General features: G+C 40.4%; 1 protein-coding gene across 2 annotated transcripts; it reads left to right on the plus strand.

The window, feature by feature from the left end:
- The first annotated feature begins 3,571 nt into the window (after nucleotides 1-3,571).
- LOC148121402 (membrane-spanning 4-domains subfamily A member 4D-like) lies at nucleotides 3,572-21,133 on the plus strand. Of its 2 annotated transcripts, XM_087907620.1 has the most exons (7): nucleotides 3,572-3,790; nucleotides 10,662-10,821; nucleotides 12,493-12,615; nucleotides 14,626-14,682; nucleotides 17,142-17,258; nucleotides 19,153-19,254; nucleotides 20,898-21,133. In XM_087907620.1, the coding sequence occupies exons 2-7, from the start codon at nucleotides 10,678-10,680 to the stop codon at nucleotides 21,042-21,044; spliced, it is 690 nt and encodes a 229-aa protein (XP_087763746.1). In that variant the 5' UTR covers nucleotides 3,572-3,790; nucleotides 10,662-10,677; the 3' UTR covers nucleotides 21,045-21,133. The 2 variants fall into 2 exon arrangements, with proteins under 2 accessions (XP_087763746.1, XP_087763745.1); XM_087907619.1 differs by lacking the exon at nucleotides 12,493-12,615 and having other exon boundaries at nucleotides 3,581-3,790.
- Nucleotides 21,134-21,941: the final 808 nt, after the last annotated feature.

Here is a 21,941-nt window from a genome sequence, read left to right on the forward strand (position 1 = left end):
GTTTTCAGCTCTTCAGATCTGCCTCTGTCCACAGCACACGAACCATTCTGTCTTCCTTTCTCTCCCATACCATACACTTGCTCAGCACAATAGCGCCCAACTGCCTGACACTGCAAGGGTCATGCTTTCTCCTTGGCACCTTGGGCGGGTCACCCCAGGGCATGTGTGTAGTCTCTTTGTCACACTTAGTCATGACGGTACTGGGCAGGGTCCGTTAATGTCCTTCTTAATCTTCACCCTTAAACATTACGTTCAAACTACCTGCTTAGAGAGTTCATATCAATATATGTATCTTGAGGCAGACTCAGCCGTTCTTTAGCAGCTTTCCTGTAAACACTTAAACATCTGTTCTCACATTCCCCAGGCTTCCGTGTAATTATATGTAGGAAACTCCAGCGGTTATTTTCATTTTCCCCAGAGATCAGCAGATAGCAGATCAGGAAGTAGAGAGGGACATCTAGAATCTTCCTCTATCCCTGTCCACCTTGTTGCCTTGAGACAGCCCCCCCCCCCCACTGAGCTGGTAATTTCGTTCACCTGGGTTAGCTGGCATCTCTCAGGCTCCACATGTCTCTATTGCTCATCTGGGGCTACAGACATGTACAGCGTTGACAGACTAAGGGGTAGTAAGGGGGTATTACACTATTTCCATAAGAAGAATTTTTTCATTTTGCTCTTTATTTGGAGAGCCTTCTAAAATTCAGTATGTATCCCGTTAATCATTAGATAATCATTGCTCTTAGATAATCATTGCTTGTTTATATATGCCAGACTTTGGATAGATGCCAAACACGTCACATATATAAAGCAGTATCTTCTTTCTAAGAAAGCCACTAAACTCTTTTTAACGTTAGCTTTTTTTTAAAAAAAAATTGAGGTGTCTTGAGAGATACCTCAGTGGTTAAGAGCGTTGGCTGCACTTCCAGAGGACCTGGGTTTCTTTTCCAGCACCCATGACAGCTCAAAGCCAGGGCAGCTGTGTCCTCATCTGACCTCAGCAGGCACCAGGCATACATGTGGTTCATAGAAAGCCACGCAGACAACATGTCCATTCAAATAGAAAAATTAAAATTGTGTGTATGTGTGTATGAGAGAGTGTGAGTTTGGGTTTGTGCATGTGAGTACAGTGTCTATGGAGACCAGAAATGACGTCAGATCCCCTGGAGTTGAAGTTACTGGCAGTTGTGAGCCTCCTAATATGGGAGTGGGTAACCAAGATCTCTTCTAACTTCCCTGTTTATTTGCTCTGGATTTTATGTCGGAATGAAAGTCTCTTCCCTCCTCAGGTGTACGGAGCCCCTGATGACTGCCTTATTTATCTCTGATACTGTGTTTCTTATTGTTCATTATTTGTTACATTTTTTTTCCTAGCTTTTTAAAAATTACCCCCCAATTCTGTGTATTTTAAAATTCTATGCAATTTTCTAATAGTTATTTAAACTTGGCATCCTGTAGTTCCAACATCCACATCACATCTGAGCCTGGGATTCAGTCTATTAGTAAGATATTAATCTATTTTTACATTTAAAAATGTTACTTTTTGTGTGACCCCTGATATTTTGTTGAAATTTGTACAGATTATCGGGGACCAAAACCACTCAGATAGACACTTTTTATGAGAGGAGATGGGAAGGGCTGGGGATGAAGGCCTGCACTGTGGTTCCTCAGTTGACAGACTCCTCACTTTCCTCTAGTGAGGCCTGGAGTGTGGGGGTAAAGCTGCTTCACAGAGGAGCATCTCTGGGTCTGCTCTTGCTCTGGCTTTGCTGCTTCTCTTTCTGCTGATGGCTAGAAAGACACTCTTGCTTCTTCATCTGTTTTATCCCAAGGTGTTTTTCTTCTCCACTAAGGTATGTGGAGGTAAAGGAGTCTTAGGCAGGTACAATTAAGGAACTTAGGTTTGGAGCCTTCTCAAAAACGTTGCCTCTCCATCAGCTGTATTGATGGCCTCAAAACTCACTCCATCCCTTTCCTTTGATTTTCTTTCTCAGATAAAGTAGATTTGCAACGATGCCTTCAGGTTACTTGCTTTTTTTTTTCAGAATAGATTTCTTTTATTTTCTTAAAGGTAAAGAGAAAGGATCTGCCTGTGGGCCTCATAGTATTCCTGTAGGAAGAGCCTACGAAGAACTGTGCACACTTTAACACCGGATCCCTGAGTCTCCATTACACTGTGTCTTATACTATTCTGAAGGGAAAGCCCTCAAGGAACTGTGAATTCCTTTTCTCTGGGTCTCTCAGTCTCCATTACACTCCTCGAGTCCAGTCTTCTTCCAAGATGGTATCTTTGGTCCTGTGTGAATGGGCCCTGTCCCTCTAATTTTAAGGTTAATGGTGTGTTTCCTCCAGACTTCATTCTCTAAGGAATCTATGAACCACGTCAAGATTGAGCAGTTGAGTTGAAAGACAGGTCAGATGCAGTGTGTTAATGACAGAAAATCAAAATAAGAAGGGAATATGAAGAGGATAACTAATGAGTGCATGGGCTGTCAAAGCTCTGGAGAGAGATTAGTCATTTTTTTAAAAAGATGTGAATTGCACAATGAGAGAACAGAGTGTCATGGAGATAACACTTGACGAGATAAGGCTCAGGATGGTGAAGGACATCAAGACATTAATTAAGAAATTCCTGGGAATGTCAAATAAGCAAAATAGGGATGTAAACTCCTTGTATATCTAAATACCATGCACCAAAGGAAGACAACATAAGGAAAAGTTGGTGACCTTTAGATCAGCCCAAGACAATAAAAATATAGGAAATCAATAAGCGGTTGCTCCTACCTGTCTGAGGAAATTGCAGCAACCACTAAACGTGACCACATTTGTTTGAGAAACATCGAGGCAACTGGGTACCCACAGCAGCAGTGGCAGAAACAACTCATGCTTCTGGCAAAGTTTGCCCCCTCCCTCTGCTCAAGGACAAGTGGATTTTCATTGCATGCATTTTTCCTATTTTTTTTAATGACCAATCTCTCCTGGATCATATAATTGTATACTATAAACTGCAACTAGAATGTTGACCAAACTATTATGGGAAATACCAGCCCACTCATGCAGCCTCTTTAGTGTGTGGTAGAATATGGACTAAGAAAAGTCCATCTGCCTTCAAAAAAAGACTGAGATGAGAATTTTAGATAATTCTTTTCTAACTTCTTTTTTCCTTTTTTCTTTTCCTTGTTTTTCTTTTTTCCACTCAAAAATTTATACTTCCTTCCCTCCTCCCATTCTTCTTCTGCTCCCCCACTCACTCTCCACCTTCCCCCTCCCTCCTTAAGAGAGGGCAGGGAACCCTGCCCTGTGGGAAGTCCAAGGCCCTCCCCTGCTACATCCAGGACTAGGAAGCTTTGCATCCAAATAGAGTAGGGTCCTAAAAAGCCAGTACATGCAGAGGAAACAAGTCTTAGTGCCTTTATCAATGGCTTCTCAGTCAGCCCCCAGTGTCAACCACATTCAGAGAGTTCAGTTTGATCGCATGCTCATTCAGTCCCAGTCCAGCTGGATTTGGTGAGCTCCCATTAGAACAGACACACTGCCTCAGTGGTTGGACCAGCCCTTCAGGGTCCAGACTTCCTTGCTTATATTCTCCCTCCTTCTGCTCTTCAACTGGACCTTGGGAGGTCAGTCCGTTGCTCTGATGAGGGTCTCTGTCTCTATCTCCATCCATAGCTGGACGAAGATTCTATGGTGATATTCGAGATAAGCATCAGTGTGACAGTGAGGCAAGGCCAGTTCAGGCACCCTCTGCTCTGCTGCCCAAGGACCTAGCTGGGGACACCCCCGTGGACACCTGGTATGTACTCACTCATTAGTAGACTCTAGCCATAAACAAAGGACATTATGCCTATAGTTCACAAGCCTAGAGAAGCCAAATAACAAGGTGAACCCCCCCCCAAAAAAAGCCGAAATAAAAACCCAAATAGATCCTCCTGGAAATTGGAAGGAAACAAGATGGCTGAGCAAAAGTTGGGAGCATGGGGATGGGGGTAGGGGTGAGGGTAGGGGAAGGGGAAAGGAGGAGAGAGAAGGGAGAAAGGAAAAACTGGAGAGAGCTTGGGGGAGTGGGAGGGTGGAGATGGAGGAAGGGCAAATATAGGAACAGGGAAGAAGAGATCTACATTAAGGGAGCCATTTTAGGGTTGACAAGAGACTTGGATCTTGAGGGGATCCCTTTTCTAACTTCTTGTTGCTGATCTATATAGCTACTCCTTTGCTACCCCTCACCGCATAAGAGAGAGAAATTCGGGGTGTCATGGGACCTCAGGCAGGAAGTAGATGTCTGTTCCTTTGGGGGAAATGGTCTCTGAGCAGCATTGAGGAGGTGTGACGAGAAGACGGAAATGACGAGCAATTGCCTCAAGGTAGCTTTTCTCCATGTCTCTGTAGAAATGCCCCATATATTTCTGGAGTTGCACAGTGTCTATCCAACTTTTACACCTTGATCTGGTCCTGTATATTAACTATAATGATGCTGAAGATGATTTCACTTCTGATGTGAAGAAGGTGTCCTTGTAGATTACTCCAAAAGAGGAACCACTTTGAAAAACAGCATTATCTCTCTTGCTTCTCTTCCTTTCTTAGTCATAATTTATTTGGCCAGATAATATAATCTCATGTTTTTATATGATCTTTTGCTTCTTCCTTTTTTGCTTTTCATAGTCTAGAACATAAATATGTCCCCTCGTGTTCTAAAATATTTAATATTTAAGCACTATCACGTTATGACGAAATAAGCATCTTTTCTGCTGGGGTTCTTCCAACCCAGAATTTCTCTTGGTGGGATCAGTTGACAGTGCTTCATCAGGGGCTGGGAAGGGGCCTCAGTCGGCTAAGTGCCTGCTTCACAAGCAGGAGGACTTGGGTTCAGCTCTCCAGAACCCGTATAAAATATCCATGCCCAGTGGCACGTGCCTACACCACAGGACTGGAAAGGGATTCTCTGGAGCTTATCTTCCAGCCAGTGTGGTTAAATAGGTGAGCTCCAGGTCTGTTGAGCTAAACTGCCCGAAAATAGAAGATAGATAACTGATGAAGATGCCCAACATTGATCTCTGGCCTCCAATTTCACACACAGTTGTATCCACCCACACATGTTCACTCCCACACAAACATGTAAAAACACAGGAGGAGGAAAAGAAAGAGGAGGAGGAGGAAAAGAAAGAGGAAAAGGAGAAGGAGGAGGAAGAGCTTTGTGGTGTCCTGGGTCAATCAGAAAACCTACAATAGATGTATTAGGGTACATTTAATATCTTGAGCTATAAATAATAAAAGAGTAACAGAAATTCTACATGGCATCTTAGATTTGAGTTCATCCTTAGGGAAGGACAAATTTGGAATGGGATCATTTCCTGGAGAAAGTATGATTTAATCACCTGATAGAAATTTGTTGCTTTGTCCAGACTGGAATGAATTTGCAGTTAACCAACAAATAACTCAACAGTTTCCTAAGTGTAGACAGAGAGTGGAAAGTCAGCAACGGTCCCACCACTAATGTGCTGTGAAGTTCAGGTCCAAGTTGGGGCAACGTTCTTCAGGATGCATGAAGTTTATAGAAAGAAAAGGCACACAGCCACAGGAGGCTGCCTGTGCCTAGGTTTCCTGAGGTTGGCCAATGGGAAAAGCACGTCATGTGGGTGAGCATCTACTTTTCTTGGTCAGAAAGTGTCTGTGTTGTAAACTTAGGGATGCAGGCCTGGAATGTGCATGCTGTGGGTCTGTGCCCACACTAGGAAGGACATGATGCCCCTTGCTGTCGCAGAGACTCTCTTGCTCCTTCTACTGAGAAACTTGACATATTGCTCCTGTTACAGAACTGCTTAAAGATACTGTGTTACCATCAGACACTTTCAGAATCAACAACCAATATGAACAACACATTTTGCTAACTGTTCAACCTCCAGCATAAAAATCGATTCTTGTATCTGGAATATATCGTATCACTAGTGATATATTTTGTGTTGCTAAACATTCTTAATAAGGAACATATAAACAGTCATGTCATATATAGTACTTTCTGCAGTGATTTATTAATTTTTATATGGTGATTTTGTATTGGAGATTGAACCTAGGGCCTCAAACAGGGAAAGCAAGCACTTTACTCCTAAGTTGTATCTTCAGCCTTTATTTTAGCTTTATTTTGAATCAGGATCTCGCTGAGTTGTCCAGGCTGGCCTTATATTTACTTTCTAGTCCAAGCAAGCCTTGAACTTGTGAGGGTTAAGCCTTCCAAATAGCTGGTATTATAGGCATATACCATCAGGTCCAGGTGATGTGAGGGTCTGTCAGTCATTTACTTCTTTTCTTTTTTCAGATTTATTCTTCTCTCAGACAGTATATCCTGACTAATTTCCCCTCCCTTCACTCTTCCCAGTTCAGCTCCACACCTCCCTCTCTCCCGGATCCACTCCTTCTCAGTTTCCCCTCAGAAAAGAGCAGCCTTTCCAAGATATTTGCTGAACATGACGTAACAAGTTACAGCAAAGCTAGCACAAATCCTCATATCAAGGAGGGATGAGGCAACCCAGTAGGAGGAAAAGGGTCCCAAAAGCAGACAAAAGAGCCATAGACACCTCCACTTCCACCCAGCTACACAACCATAACATATCTACAGAGGACCTAGCTCAGAATTATACAGGCTCCCTGAATATTGCTTCATTCTCTGTGAGCCCCTATGAGCCCTACTTAGTTGATTCTTTGGGCAGTGTTCTGGTGGTGTCCTCCAGAACATATGGCTTCTATGATCCTTCCTCCTCTTCCATGAGATCCCCTGAGCTCTCCCTAATGTTTGGCTGTTCCCATCAGTTTCTGGATGAAAATTCTTTGATGATGACTGGACAAGTCAATTTATTGCCTTTTTTTTTTTTTACTTTGCCAGTCATGTTTTGTTCTCCTCTTGGTCTCTGAGTCACTAGCCTCTGGTTCCTGGCCATTCGGGCAAGGTCAGGTGTTGGATCCATTTCAGCATGGGGGCCTCATGGACCAGTCATTGGTTGGCCCCTCTCACAGTTTCTGTGCCACCATCACCCCAGAACATCTTGCAGGCAGGGTAGATTGTAGAATAAAGGTTTTGTAGCTGGGTTGGTGTTCTAGCTCCACCACTGGAAGCCTTGGCTGATTACAGAAGATGGCTGGTTCAGCTCGGTATCCACCATTCCTAGAAGTCTTTGCTAGGGTTACCCTTGTAGTTCCACATTGCCCCCCACACCAATGTCTTCCAATTCCAGCCATCTCTCCCAGTATTTTCTCTCTACACCCCCATCCTTCCTGTTCTCACCTTCATCTGAACCCAGCTCATCTGCAAAACCTATTCTATTTCCCCTTCCCAGGGAGAACCATGCATCCCTCACCTCCTTGAGTTCTCCTTTTCACTTAGCTTCTCTGGAGGACCTGACAGTCATTTCTACTATAAGATATGCACATGGGCATCATGTCTACAACTTACCATCTTAAACTTTAGTAATAGGACTAAATTACTATTTTAGGCTAAACCGTATCCTCAGTGCATCTGTACCCCATGCCAAGGGAAATCAGCTGGGCACAAAAAAAACTAACTTCCCAGGAGCACATGCCCTTACACGGAAACTCAAACAAAGTAAATTCAGAGGAGAGAAAGAAGTCAAACTATGGTGGCCAGAAGCCTTGGAGTTGTGAAATGAAGAACACTTCCCCAACAAACATAAGGTTTCAGTGACATAAGGGAAGATGCCTAGAGACACGTGGTGTAGCCTGGTCAACGTTTCCCAAACAAAATATGTTTAAACATTAAAATGTTAGGTCTTTCAAAACTCTCATTAAAATCAAAGGACTAGAATGTAAGATGAGGGAAGCTTTATTTATCCTCATACAGTCATTCCAGAGATAGCAAAACACAATATCCTCCCATATATGTATAGCGTTATTATTTGCCAATTAAAATTGAAGTGATGGAAGAATGATACATTTTATTCCATTTAAAATGCCCCACACTTTCTTCAAAAATTTGCAAACATAAACTTTTTTCAATCACTTTGTTGTAATAAAAATGAATTATTGGAAAATGGTGAGAAGCTTCAGATATGGGGCTGAGTTAGAGGATTTCTAGTCAGGAAAACTTACTCCAATGAGCAACATGTGTCTTATTTTCTTACTTGTCTTCCTTAAGAGGTCTAGAATTAATTATTTTTGCAAGTCACTCTGACCCTAGCATCTCGAAAAATCTCTGGAACCAGAGAGTAAATTCCAGCTGAGTGACTGAATAAATGAAATGTTTTCCTGAAGTCTAACCTTCAGCGGTGTATCAGAAAAAGCACTCCCGGCCTACAGTCGTTGCTGGGCAGACAGAGGCCTCCCCCATGCAGCTTTGCTGGTATGAGGTCACAGCTGAGATGCCAGATATCAGACTCATTTACCTCTCAGCCAAATCACGCAGAGTCTGTCTATGGAAGTGTCAGTTACACAGAGGAGGCAAGTGAAGCTGATCACTTTTTCTTGTACACCACTTCTCTAAAGGCATGCCCACCAAAGATGAGCATGGAGGCCTGCTTGTCTCTTTCAGGCGGGCTTCTCTGGATGGGTATGTGACTGGCTGTGTCCATGTACACATGACTGTCTGTAGGCAGAGTTCTAGGTGCTGGTCCAAGGATGGTGGATGTGAGGGATGTAGCCACCTGATGGTATACAAAGTTCTGAACCATATGTCAGGAAATGGAGATCAGAGAGCTAAATTAATCTCAAGTTTCTAGATTTCATCTCCAACTTTGGGTCTACTTCTACATTTTGGTAGTAAGAGGAATGAATAAAACTTCCTCAGTATTTGACAGTCCTTCTTCTGCAGCTCCTTGAAGAGGAGAATTCATTTAAAAACCAAGTTGGCAGCAATATTTTCTCCTCCAGGGTCTATGACCTCAGCAGGCAGGTGGCTAGGTTTAACAGTAGCAGACATTAATTTCCTCCTATTGAATATTCTGTAAGGCCATTTACACAGTGCTTGGCTACCCCCAAGATACAAGTGCCAGTCTCGTACCCTTGAAAATATCTTGTCATATTCACCCCTAGATGAAAAAGTCTAGACAAATTCTGACTGTTTAGAGAGGCAGAACCAGTCTTCTCTAACAGTGAACTCCCAGATGGGCTATCCAATCCCAGGAGGTTATCACCAAACAATAAACATACGAGAAACACTAAATGGACCTCACAGGTTGTATGTTTATATATATATATATATATATATATATATATATATTCATATTGCATATTGATATATTCTATACAATCACATGCATATATAACAATAATAAAGAAGAAGAGGTCATAAATATTAAAGGGTGTGGGGATCATGGGAAAAGTTGAACAGTAGAGAGGGTGGGGTGTAAATGATGTAAATACAATACTCAAGTATGGCGTCCTCAACAATAAAATAATAACATTTAAAAAGGAAAGGAAAAGAAAGACAAAAGCCACACCTTAAATTGTTGACTGATAATTTTGCACACGTTTAATAATCTTCTCCCATGATATTCATCTCCGTCTCCTAAATATTGTCTCGACAATCCATCAGCTAAGACAATATCCGTTCCATGCAGACTTAGTGGAGATGCAGAGGATGGAGCCTGAGCGCCCAGCCAGATAAGCTTAGTCTGCTCCCGAGATGGACTGTGCCCTGGACTAGGTCTCCAAGCCTCTCTGGCTTCATTTAGGGGACACACAGGCCATGAGCTGAAGCTGTTGATGCAGATGTTTACCGGAAGACACAGGGCAAACTTTCAGCAGTATGAAGATCAGAAAGAAGCTTGGAACAATTGTGCCCAATGCGCTCTTTAAAGGTGCAGTCACGGTAACCCAGAGGCAGTTACGAGCCAGAAATTCACATCTTAATGAAAGAGCTAGAAGTAGACTCCAGATTATCGGGTCTTAGGCCAGGCTTTTCCCTGCTCAAACTTTATTTCTTGACCACCATCAATTACCAACAAACTTGATATTTAGGCTGTGTGTGTGTGTGTATTTTCTATTTGACAAAAGAGAAGCTCACCCTTTAGATTCCCCTCTTTATTCTTCCTCGTTAGTAATTGACTCATGAGGGGAATATTAACAGACATCCAAGGAACTCAGTAAACCACAGAGATCTGAAGGGATTTCTGAGAGGCATGGCAGAGGCCCTTTGTAAATAGAGAATAAACTGCATTGGAGAGGACTTCTCTACAGTTAAGGTTTCCTTAGAACACCTTTGCCTTCTGGAGCACGAAAAGGAAGTACCAAAGGCAGGCTGAATCCTCTCTTGCATTGCAGAGTGAGTAGTATACAGCAGGGGGTAGTTGTATCTGATGAAATCCGGAGACCTTGTGAGAAGAGTGTTGGATTCTTTGCTGAGGTGGAGCAGAGAGTGAGCTGGGAAAATGAAGTCAATGAAAATAAATTCAGCTTGTACAAAGGCTTCAATAATCTATTTGAAAATGATGTCCAAAACAGCCTTGGCTATCTAAAAAAAATTATGAGCACTCAAAAATAAGGCTAGGAAAATAGAAACAGACGAGCTTCTCTTACCAAGAGATTAAAGCCATTTTTGTAGTTTATCTATGCTAAACTCTTTGTGATAATATGGGAGGATTTAGGTCAGAATTTACCCACAAGCAGGAAGCTGGCCCTGAGTCATTTCCAGGAGTTCATCCAGAATTTCATTTTTATTTCAGCACTGTTTCTGTTGCCATGGCAACCACGCAAGGACCAGAAAAGACTGCCATAGAGGTGGCCCCTGGAGGTGCTCTGCCTTCAGAGAGGTCTGTTGTAAGGTTACAACTATGGAAAGAGAATGCAGAGAAATTCTTGAAGGGGGAACCCAAAGTCCTCGGGGTAAGACATTTCTGGATCTGAGGGGAGAATGATTTTGTAAATATCTAAATGATTAACAAATAAAAAAAATCTAACACAAGTACTCTGTCCCACTAACTTCATGGTCTCTCAACACATCCGATGGTCACTAGCATTTGATTTTCAAATCTATCATTTGAAAACGGATACGTTATTCTGCCACATCAGATTTTCAATTTAATTATGTTTAAAATATAGAAACTTCAGGTACGTTCTAGGTTGTGTATTATCCAAGATGACACCATCCAGCTCAGTGCACACAGAAACCCACACAAGCTGCTGAGCTCCAGTCTCAGGCCTGCCCAGCGGCGGGGAAACCCATACTGTTCTCAGATGTTTCTAGTGCTTTTTCTTCCCCTGCTGGGCAGATGAGGAGAAATCCCCTCTTTTCCATACTCTTCTGTCTGCAGAAGAGTGTACCTAAAAAAAGAGAGAGAACTTCAAGGAATTACATCCTAAGCAGGTTAAAGGTCACTAAATGCAGAAGATACTCACTGCCCAACCTTCCAACCACTGGGTAGCTGCCTCAGGCACACACTTTCTTTTCCACTTCACTGTTCTAATTCTTGTAAATATTGAAAAATTGTCAGTCTTTTTATTGTTATCATCAGGAGACTTCTGCAGCCTTGTTCTGCTTGCTGCACTCCAGGAGGCCTGGGAACAGTTTTAAGAGCTCTTTTGGCTGGGTCACAATTTTACCTCTTTTATTGCTTTTATTGAGCTGTACATTTTTCTGAGAGCAGTTTTACATTCACAGTAGCTCTGAAGGAGAAAGCAAGACACACACTCCCCGTGCTGTGAGCTCTAAGCTTAGAGATTTGTGTTCTATTAATTCCTTTAAATATTGATTAAGAGATATCATGATATCAAGCGATATTAATTCTTTTCAGTTGTTCTGTCTTATATAGGACTATTCATAGTGGCTATTTCTTTTTCTGAGATTTGGTACATGATATTCTCAGGCAATTCTAATAAGTATATTGGATTTGCTGGCCTCTTCTTTTGGGTTCCCAGAGTGCTATCCCCTGCATGATTTGTGACAGAGTTAGTCACTTGTCTCCCAGTTATCCCTTCTAGCAAGTAATTGATCATATCCATCTTTAAAGGTAAATAAATCTGGGTTTTCTAAGTTTTCTCCATTGATTCCCTGTTTCGAATTCTAGTGATTTTCACTCTATTTTTATTTTTCCTTTGGATTAATTTCTTGTCCTTTTTGGGTGTTTCCACAAATTAAAGTGTAACAGGAAGAACGGGTTGCATCCCTCCACCTGACTAGTTTACACCTGAAATAATCACACAGAGATTGTATTAACTAAATCACTGCCTGGCACATTATCTCTAGCCTCTTCTTGGCTAACTCTCACATCTTGATTTAACCCATTTCTACCAATCTGTGTAACACCATGAGGTTGTGGTTTACTGAGAAAGATTCTAACCAGCGTCAGTTTCAGGAAGGAGCTTCATGGCGTCTCTCTGTCTCTGCCCTTCTTTCTCCCAGAATTCAGTTCTGTCTTCTCCACCTACCTAAGTTCTGTCCTTTCAGGCCAAGTAGTTTCTTTATTGATTAATCTATGAAAGCAACTTAGTGGTTTGATAACACTTAGTATAGACATCCTTTTTGTGGTGGATAATGTTTCACTTTTCTGTGTCTAGGTTGTCCAAGTTCTGATTGCTCTCATAAACCTCACTTTGGGTTTAATAATGATGACTGAAATAAAATATATGTACTCAGCACTTTCAGTGCACATGTATGCCCCAGTTTGGGGTTCAATTGTGGTGAGTAGCATATCATCTTATGTAACTGGAGATATTAACACTCTGTTGTGACTCCACTAACCTTATGGGGAATCCTCTCTTTACTCTTTGAAGTAGGCCATAAGTTTGAAACAGTATATCTATTTTTTTTCAGTTTTTTCCTTGTTATGTTGCAATACCAATTTACCCTTCACATAAACTAGGTTAACTGTTTTTTAATACAATATTTAGGATACTGTGTCAGCGTGTACTCATGTACTCCCACAAGGATTACTTAAGCATTGTCACAACTAATTTCCTCAAGAGTTCAGAGGCTAGTCATTCCTAGTGGTGGTTATTTGGCTGTACAAGGATGTCATCACATCTTGATGACAGAGTAATTTGACATAGTGATATATCTCTTTCACTGTTCACAAACAGTTTACCAGTCTAATCTTAATCCAAGGATAATGTACTTGCATCTTTCAGTTGCGGAAATTGAGATTGACTCCTCTAGCTGGAAGGGATCACTGAACTCTGAAGCTCATGAAAGAATGAAGGAAATGAAGGTCTTGTTAGCAATGCAGAGGAGGCAAAGCTGAGCAGGGGGTTAGCAGTGCCGGGCTGATCAACTCTCAGTCAATGCTTAAGAGAATAGAAAACCTAGGTAAATTCGGTTCCAAATTTTGAAGAAAGTAACTAATCAAAAAATTGAAGAAGAAATTTTAAAAGTTAAAAATTTCTGCTATAATAAAATTTAAGAAAGTTCTATAGAGTTCAGAGTGTCAATTTAGTATAAAATATCAAACATTTTCTTACCAATATATTATGAGATGACAAGTGGAAAGTAAAATGCAAAAACTTGGTTATTTTACAATGAGAATTCCATTAAAAAATAAGGGTTCAATTTATTGATAAACTTGAGATTGAGAAATTTAGAGAATTTGATGACCTGGTACCTTAGTTTTCCCTTCCTATTTACAATAGATGTTTAAGATTTGAGAAATACCACAGGCTTCAATACTTTTCAAAGTTACATAACATTTGACATATCAATAATAGTATCAATGATTATGATAATAGTAGTAATAGCACCCATAACACCAATAAGAATTTTCATTGCATTGTAATCTAGGAATATTGCTAACTGTTTTGTATGTAATGTTCCACTTCAATTAATCACTACAACTTTTGAAATATTTGCGTTCATTGTCATTGTATAAATGAAGAAAACGAGACTAGGAAAGGTTAGCATACCCAAGGCATATTCAGCCCATGAATGAGGACTCAGAATCTCTCATGTCTACCCACCAATGTTTTCTTCTTCCATCTTTATTTTCTATTAAATGCTATCTTTGAAACCAACTCCTATAGTTCTTGATGGCGAATTGAACCTAAGGGCTCAGACCTGCATGGGAAGCAATTGGCTGAGAGCCATATTCTCAACTTATATGTGTATCTTGATTTTCATTTCAATTTTGTGATAGTGGTGATGCTGCTATTAACTTTTAAATCTTCTAAGCCAAGTTTGGAAGCAAATGCAGACATCCGTATATTTAACTTAATAGTTTAAAGAGGTCAATTAGTCACGTTGATAGCAGTCATTTAGAAGAAATAGAAAATAATTGCCAAATTGCGGGACTCAAATAGGTACAGCATTCTAGTGTAATTTTTGTCATTATTTTATTGACAGCTTTCAATATATTTTCAACAAGAATAATTTCTGGTCTGATTTTGCTTGGGTGTCTTCTTCAGTTTCAGGCCATGTGTGCAAAATCTTAATATAAGGATTGGGGAGTTTTAGCCTTCATTGATCTTAAACAATTTTTTGGGGATGACAGTTGCAAAATTAAAAAAAAACCTTGATGATTCTTCCAATGACTCATTTTACCCCCCAGTTCTAGTGGGTAGGGGAGGTATTGTGACAACTGCACTGTTTTTAAGATCATTGACCATTTTTAGTAGACCCAGTTGATATAGAAGTTTTAGTATGCTATGATTTATAATGGCTATTTAAAAATTGTTAACTTGAATTTTTCCTCTTATGATCAGTTCATAATCTCAGGATCCTTGTCAATTGCAGCAGGAATGAGAACTACAGAAGTCCTGGTAATTATTTTCTTTTATTTTGCCATTAAATGAGAATGATTTCATCAAGTATGCATTCTGCTAATATATAAAAGAGGTTGGTTCTATTTTCCTAAGGCCAAGGCTCTGCCTTTTAAAAAGAATTTGACTTTCAAAGGTATAGCTGAGCTACCAGGTCTCATCATATCTGAGTGGATGGTGTGTCCAGGCACACCATTGTGGAGAGAATCTTGGTCCTGGTGAAGATGGAGAAGTGAAGTTAGACAAGTGAACCTTGAAGCTTCAGATCCTGCTCATGACAATGACACCAAATATTTGCAGTGGCAATAACATTATTAAGTGACAGGTTAAAATGGTTTCTATAAATGTATCTAAAATAACAATTTTTTTAAAAAAATATTATAGAGGCTGTAGAGATAGCTAAGTGATTAAGAACACTTATTGCTCTTGCAGAGGACCCAGATTTGATTCAGATTTTCACATAATGACTTTCAGACATCCAATTCCAGGGAATATAAAGCGTTCTTCTGACTTTCGTGGGTGCCAGGCATGTACATACATGTAGACAAAATACATGTACACAAAATACATGTACACATAAAATAATAAATGATGTTAAAAAGATGGTAACAATGGGATTTCTGTCAAAATCTGATAAAAGGCAACAACCAAGAGTTCAGCACTCACTTGCTAAAAGCTGCAGTTGAATTTCCCTTCCTGCAATAGGGATCAACTTCTGGACCATGACCAAGTGACCCTTCTTTACCTGTGCTCCTGTCTACCTTCTTAGCATATTTAACCAGCTTTAACCATAACATGTACCTCATGTCATGAGATCTGCAAGGTTACACAGTAGATCAGCTGATATTTAGAATACAAATCCACCAGAGATTTACACATATAATGGAGGTTCAATTCACACAGGCATGGCCTGTGAAAAATATTACCTTTGAGTAGCTGCTGTCTCTAACTGCAGATTCTCTTGTGTGATAAGATGCTCCCCTCTAACTCAGCTTTGGGACTCTCAAGCAGTGTATGCCTCATATGTTGGGCACAATCTTCCTGTGTTGTTAGTAGGATAACTTTTCCCCCAAACTATAATTCTAGCAAATAAAATATGACGGTCCAACCTTTTGTCCCAGACTGCAATAAAAAAGAACCAAAAAACCAGAAGCCTGTTCTTTGTAATTAACTCTCTGGCAATATGATTTGGCCAGATGGAAGCCCTTGAGGGGTGATCACAGGAGGAACTTTATAGAACAGATTTGCAGGTGTCTGGTCTTGTTAGAGCATAGTCCTTTGAAGATTTACGACAATTAAGGTCGGTATTGCAGGTGTCTGTTCTTGTTATATCATAGTCCTTTGAGAGATCAATAGGACCCATGTGGTCCTAAATTCTCTTCACCAGCATCTCTCTGTTCCCATTCAAAGTAGAAATTAACACTTTGTACCAGCTTTTGATGCAATAGAATAACTGTTTATGTTTAGATCTTAAGATTTAGGTGAATAAAAATGCTGGTTATTGAAAACCACATTCAGATATTATTAATCACACTTGAGAAATGTAAAATAATGCATGTATTCTTTGCCTTTTCCTTAGATCTCTCAATGGTTTCGTTTTCTGCCTTTGGTAAGCTGTAGCAGCCCCTATAAGAGAGGGCAGGCACCTCCCCATAGCTGCAGCTGTGCTCAGCTACAAACTAGATGAAAAGTTTTGCTGCATATCTTCAAGGAATGCCTTCGTTCCTGAGAATATCCCCTGCAGTTTTTTATTACTAACAAGTTGTTAATGAGTGGATTTATATATGATTGGGATTTTGTAATGGCAGAGGAACAAAGAGCATGACTCAGACAGCACGTGTGCGAGTTCATTCTGTTACCTCTCAGGCTAGCAATTTTCTAAGTCCCTCTCACTATACTGAGATAACCTACCTAAACCCTGCGAGAAAGTCAGCAGAGCTGGGTTCTGTTCTGTTTCGATTCTCATGTTAGAGACACAGCAAGCTTTCAGTTTCCTGAGTAGTTTTACTTCTCATAATAAAGTTTTATTGAACCATGAGAAGAGAATTGTGAAACCAAAGCTGCAGCATAGGGGGAAATATGCCAGAGGGACATACCGTGAGCGATTATCAACATTTATACAAGGAAAACAGTCAGATGTTTGAAGAGTGTGGTGAGAAATGATAGGCAAGGCCTTCCAGACAATGTGTCAAAGACTGAAATTTTCACTACAAAATTTGAAGAGCATGTTGTGCCCTTGAGTGTCATCTCAGGGGGACAGGGGATTTCATCTTAGGAAAATGGCGTAATGCTTTCACTTTCTCAAAGGAATGGAAGTAAAGATACCATAAGGAAAGACACAGATTCTGCTTTTGGCAGAAAGAGGATGAAATGTATTAATAAAATCATATTGCAGTTCAAATATTGTTGGTGCTACACCAAAGATGCTATTGAATTAACTTATTTCCCTTCCTTTTTAGGTCACCACCAGTCTAAGTTTTAATACCATTAGCTCTGTGGTGGCTGCAGCAACAAGTATAATTGGTTTCTTCGTTATACTTAGTAGTTTCCATTTCACAAGTCTTAGAATTGCTGTGGTGAGTATTTCCTTTGCTGATGAGCTGCCACTGTGGAGATAATGGTTCACTGTCTCTTGCAAAGGCAGTAATCGAGGCTGTAAAATCTCTTTGGGGAGCTGTGAATGACTGGGAAGTAGAACAGTTATTTGTTTAGGGGTCAGGTGACAGTGAATTATTTCCCTTCTGTCTATAACTAAGTAAAGGAAAACCACTAAAGTGGCTAGTGCAGAGACATAGGGGCCCATATGTCATGTCATCTTGAGTTGGTATCCCAGACAGACCCAAAATAAAACCAAGTTCCTAATAGTTGGAGGTTCCAAACCTCTAAGAGTAAAGATATATTGTTTAGCTTACAAGACAGGTTTTAAAAAGTGAGCTTTCTGTGCAAAAGAACAAGCCATATGGAATTACCAATGACCATTAAAAATAATCTAAATAATAATAATTCCTATAGCTTAAAGTAGTATATTATAAACTTATATACACATAGTACTTTGTCTTGTTTATGTTGCTGTTTTCAGTTTGTATGTTTGTTTGATATTTCTGGAGATGTGAATCTTGCTATATAGTCTGGGATTCCCACAGATTAAAAAACACCATCTCTTCTCAGTGTTGGGATTACAGTTGTGAGCTACCAGCCCAGCCTCTACTTGTTATGTAAATTAAATTTTATTATGTGAGACTGTTTATAAATTATATGAAAGTGATCAAATATTTGTAAGGAAGAATATGAGGCATATAGACCTGACTTCTTTACTCTCTGACACTCAAAGAAACTCTTAATCTGCCTATCTAGATGGTCACATTTCTGAGGACAAGGCTACCATCTCTTCTACTTGTTATTTTCCACTGTGCCAGTCACAATGCCTGAGACACAGAGGCTACTGGATCTGTTGAGGCAGGAGCTAGGAATATTTCATCACACAACATGCAACTATTCTCAGAGTCTGCTGAATCAGTATCTCTCACATGCCAAGGTTCTGATCTGTTGACTAATCTACAGTAGAGGGAGCATTTCTGATCAATGAAAGAAAGAGACAGAATATTCAAACACAACAATTCCAGGCAAGAGAAATTTCAAAACCAGTTCAAGACAAGAAAATTCAGAAGAAACATGATACTTTTGTTCCTCCATTTTAATCCTGTGGCTTGCTGAAGAGTCAGACAAAGCCAAGTGCACTGAATACTAACAGATATGGTATTTAACACTGTAATTATTTATCATACTTGTGACAATTGCTGCCAAATTGGCACATAATCCAGATGTATTACAGGATGATAGAAGTTTAAAATGAATCTCAGTTACATAAAATCAAAATGTTGACAGGACTGTTATTCTTCCTGGGAGACATAGGGAAAGGTAATTTTCTCGGCTTTTGTGTTTCCATCTTCTGCCTACATTCCTTGACTCATCATTCTGTCCTCTTTTTCAAGGCAAGTACTACAGTTTCTTAGACTTTGATTCTTCTGCACCTTGCTTCTACTTGTGAAGACGCTATGGTAACTTGGACAGCCCACAGAGACCAGGATAGTCGCCTATATTATCTGAAAAACAACTTTTGTTCCCACTGCGAACTAGGATCTCCCCACAGGGTTTGGTTAGAAAGCCAACCTGAAAGTCTCTTCCCTTCAAAAGTGAAATAATATTATTGTTTTCTGTGTGTGAAATTTCTAGCACCAGAATTTAGCAGGCTCTAGTGTTTCTGATAATTATTATTAGTAAAAAAAGTGATAAAAGAAATGGTATTCAAGAGGCCAGAAAATTGTCTAAGGGTTGAGCAATATCAAAAGCCAGATTTCCAAACCCCTGGCCAGGGTCTTTCCTTTTTTGGCATGGTAGTGGTGGGGGGCATATTTCAAACTTATAATCTCTACTTGCTATTCACATTCCTTTGTATGAATCTATTTTTAGGGTATAGATTTTTTGATATTCATTTTAAATGTGCTAGAATTCTGTATTGCTGTGTCCACCTCTGCCTTTGGATGTAAAGCAACCTGTTGTAACACCAGTGAGGTGAGTAGCAGTCCTTGTTGGATGGTGTTTAGTAGGTTTCTATTGCTCTAGTAATCAGTCTCACAAATCTAACAGCTTACAAAGACACATCTTCATTGCTCTTGGCTCCCGCAAGTCAAGACTATCAACAGGTCAGCTAGGTCCTCTGCTCAGACTTAAAACGCTGTGTTACCAGGGAACGGAGGCTGCCTTTGGGGTTCTTAGTTTCATTAATAAAAGAGTTTAAACCCAGACTAGGAAGGAAGCTCAAGAGCACTTTCCTGACAGTTTGAGGGACAGACAGGTGGAAATTCCTTCAGCCTTCAGAGAGAGGGAGATGGAGAGAAAGACTGAGAAAACCGGGGACTCTGGGAAAACATGCTTAGGATTGCCAAGCCACAGATCTGAGTTCAGAGGTTACCCAATTCCAGATCCTGGTTTTACAAAGCAAAGACTGTTCCAGGGACTCAAGCTTAGAAACGGAAAGAGAGACCATTTGCTAAGAAAAGCATTTCTAAGGACGGAAGTGTGCTTGTGGGCTGTAGAAAGAACCTGAAAGGTATCCAGCCACAGAATGTAGCATCCTTTACAGGACTGTTTTAAACCCTCCTTTTTGTTTGTATCCCATGGATCCATTGCCAATTAGCCCCACCTAGTGTGCTCTGTCCTAAGATGAAACCCAGCTGAAGAAGAGTTTCTAGCCTTCTTCTGTGTTCAGACTTCTTTCACATGTTAATCTTTTTTCTTGTTTGAAAATATCATGACTGCATCTTGTATGCTTTGATCAAATTCAGCCCCATCTTTTCCACTCTGATTCCTCCTTTCTAGGCCCTATTGTCCTGCATAATGTGTGCTCAGGGAGTTGACCAGGTTGTTGTTTATCAGAAACTTCCAGCTTGTGCACATCTGGTCATTGTGTTTCTCCAAGGACTGCAGCAGATGTTCTCGAGGACTGTGGTGGAAGAAGGTCACATAGAGATAAGAAAGTGACACACTTAAGAGGAAAAAAAGACCAGAAAGGAGACCATGAGATATGCCTGGAGAGGCTCTAAGATTCAAATTCTCAAGTAGAGAAAGTAGCCAGTACAACCCAGCAATTGCTCCCTAGAGCTGAGTAGTGCTGTTCCTGATCATTTCCTGTTAGTCCACCACAGCAGTGGCCGAGGGGCATGTGATGCTTCAGTATGCACATCTTCTTCATGCTGCACTGCCCCACATCACTTGAGCTTGTGAAGGATAGGATTTTCCCAAGTCTCTTGATGCTTCTGCCATTCTGGGTCACTGTCATGTGTGCAGAACTTTGTTCACGGTTGTCACACCGGAGTCTGGATGTGATGCTGTCAGCAGGAGTAAACTACTTTGAAAGAGCGCCATTCTCATTTTCCATAACACCTTGTTTCAGTAAGCCATTTAAAATGGAAAAGAAAATGGATGCTCCAAGATGCAGCTGCAGATATCAAGTTCTCTGGTCAACCTCTGCAATAGAATGAGTGTCCTATGTGTACAAACCTTGTTCCAAGCGGTGCTTAAGACACCAAGAAGGCTGAGGTGTGATTCAATTCAGTAGTGACAATGTAGATACTGGTAAGGGTGACATTATGGGGTAAGGAATAGGAAGATCTGGATATTCTGGATGGCTCAATGTATTTTGATTTATTTCACAGGTTGTTGTAATTCTACCACCAAATCCTGCTGTGTCTGCAGCAGCAACTCCCATGTTACTTCAACCTTTGGCACCACCTGTATACCAAGAAAAAAGTTTTCCAGAAAATGTATACAAGACTTCCACTGGAGAAAGTTTCCAATTCTAATTATGTACGTGTGTGTGTGTGTGTGTGTGTGTGTGTGTGTGTGTGTGTGTGAGAGAGAGAGAGAGAGAGAGAGAGAGAGAGAGAGAGAGAGAGAGGTATAGAGGGGAGGGAGGAAGGGAGGGAACTTTAGAGTTTTATGTTCTATTAATTCCTTTAAATATTGATTGAGTGATATCATGATATCAAGCGATATTAATTCCTTTCAGTTGTTCTGTCTTACATAGGACTATTCATAGTGGCTATTTCTTTTTCTGAGATTTGGTACATGAAATTCTCAGGCAGTTCCTCTAAGTATATTGGATTTATTGCCCTCTTCTTTTGGGTTCCCACAGTGCTATCCCCTGCATGATTTGTGACAGTGTTAGTCACTTGTCTCCAACTTATCCCTTCTAGCAAGTAATTGATGTTATCCATCTTTAAAGCAAAATAAATTTGGGTTTTCTAAGTTATCTCCACTGATTCCCTGTTTCGAATTCTGAGCACCCAAAGGCACATGCATGTATGTGATTTCACAATCATGTTCTCACTGTTTCTTTCCCTAGGAATTTAACAATTTATTTTACTGGATGTTGGAGTATCAGACCTGCTATAAATTGATAAACCCAAGCATTTACTAGGCTAATAGAACCTTGTTGGAAGGAGAGCAGTGCGCTTATTTGTCCTGGCCGCTCAGCTAGCTTACACCTGAAATAACCACATAGAAACTGTGTTCATTAAAACACTGCTTGGCCCATTAGCTCTAGTTTCTTATTGGCTATTTCTTACATCTTAATTTAGCCCATTTCTATTAATCTGTGTATTGCCACTGACTGTGGCTTACCGGCAAGATTCTAACCAGTGTCTGTCTCAGGCAGAAGATCCATGGCATCTCTCACTCTGCCCTTCTTCCCAACATTC

This window comes from Myodes glareolus, chromosome 7 (assembly GCF_982192425.1).
Source record: "Myodes glareolus chromosome 7, mMyoGla1.1, whole genome shotgun sequence".
NCBI lineage: Eukaryota > Metazoa > Chordata > Mammalia > Rodentia > Cricetidae > Myodes > Myodes glareolus.

Coding starts and splice junctions, on each gene's coding strand:
- LOC148121402 (XM_087907620.1), top strand. CDS start 10,678: ATGGCAACCACGCAAGGACCAGAAAAGACTGCCATAGAGGTGGCCCCT. Junction 14,683..17,141: donor TGAGAACTACAGAAGTCCTG/GTAATTATTTTC, acceptor CTTCCTTTTTAG/GTCACCACCAGTCTAAGTTT. Junction 19,255..20,897: donor CCTGTTGTAACACCAGTGAG/GTGAGTAGCAGT, acceptor TTTATTTCACAG/GTTGTTGTAATTCTACCACC.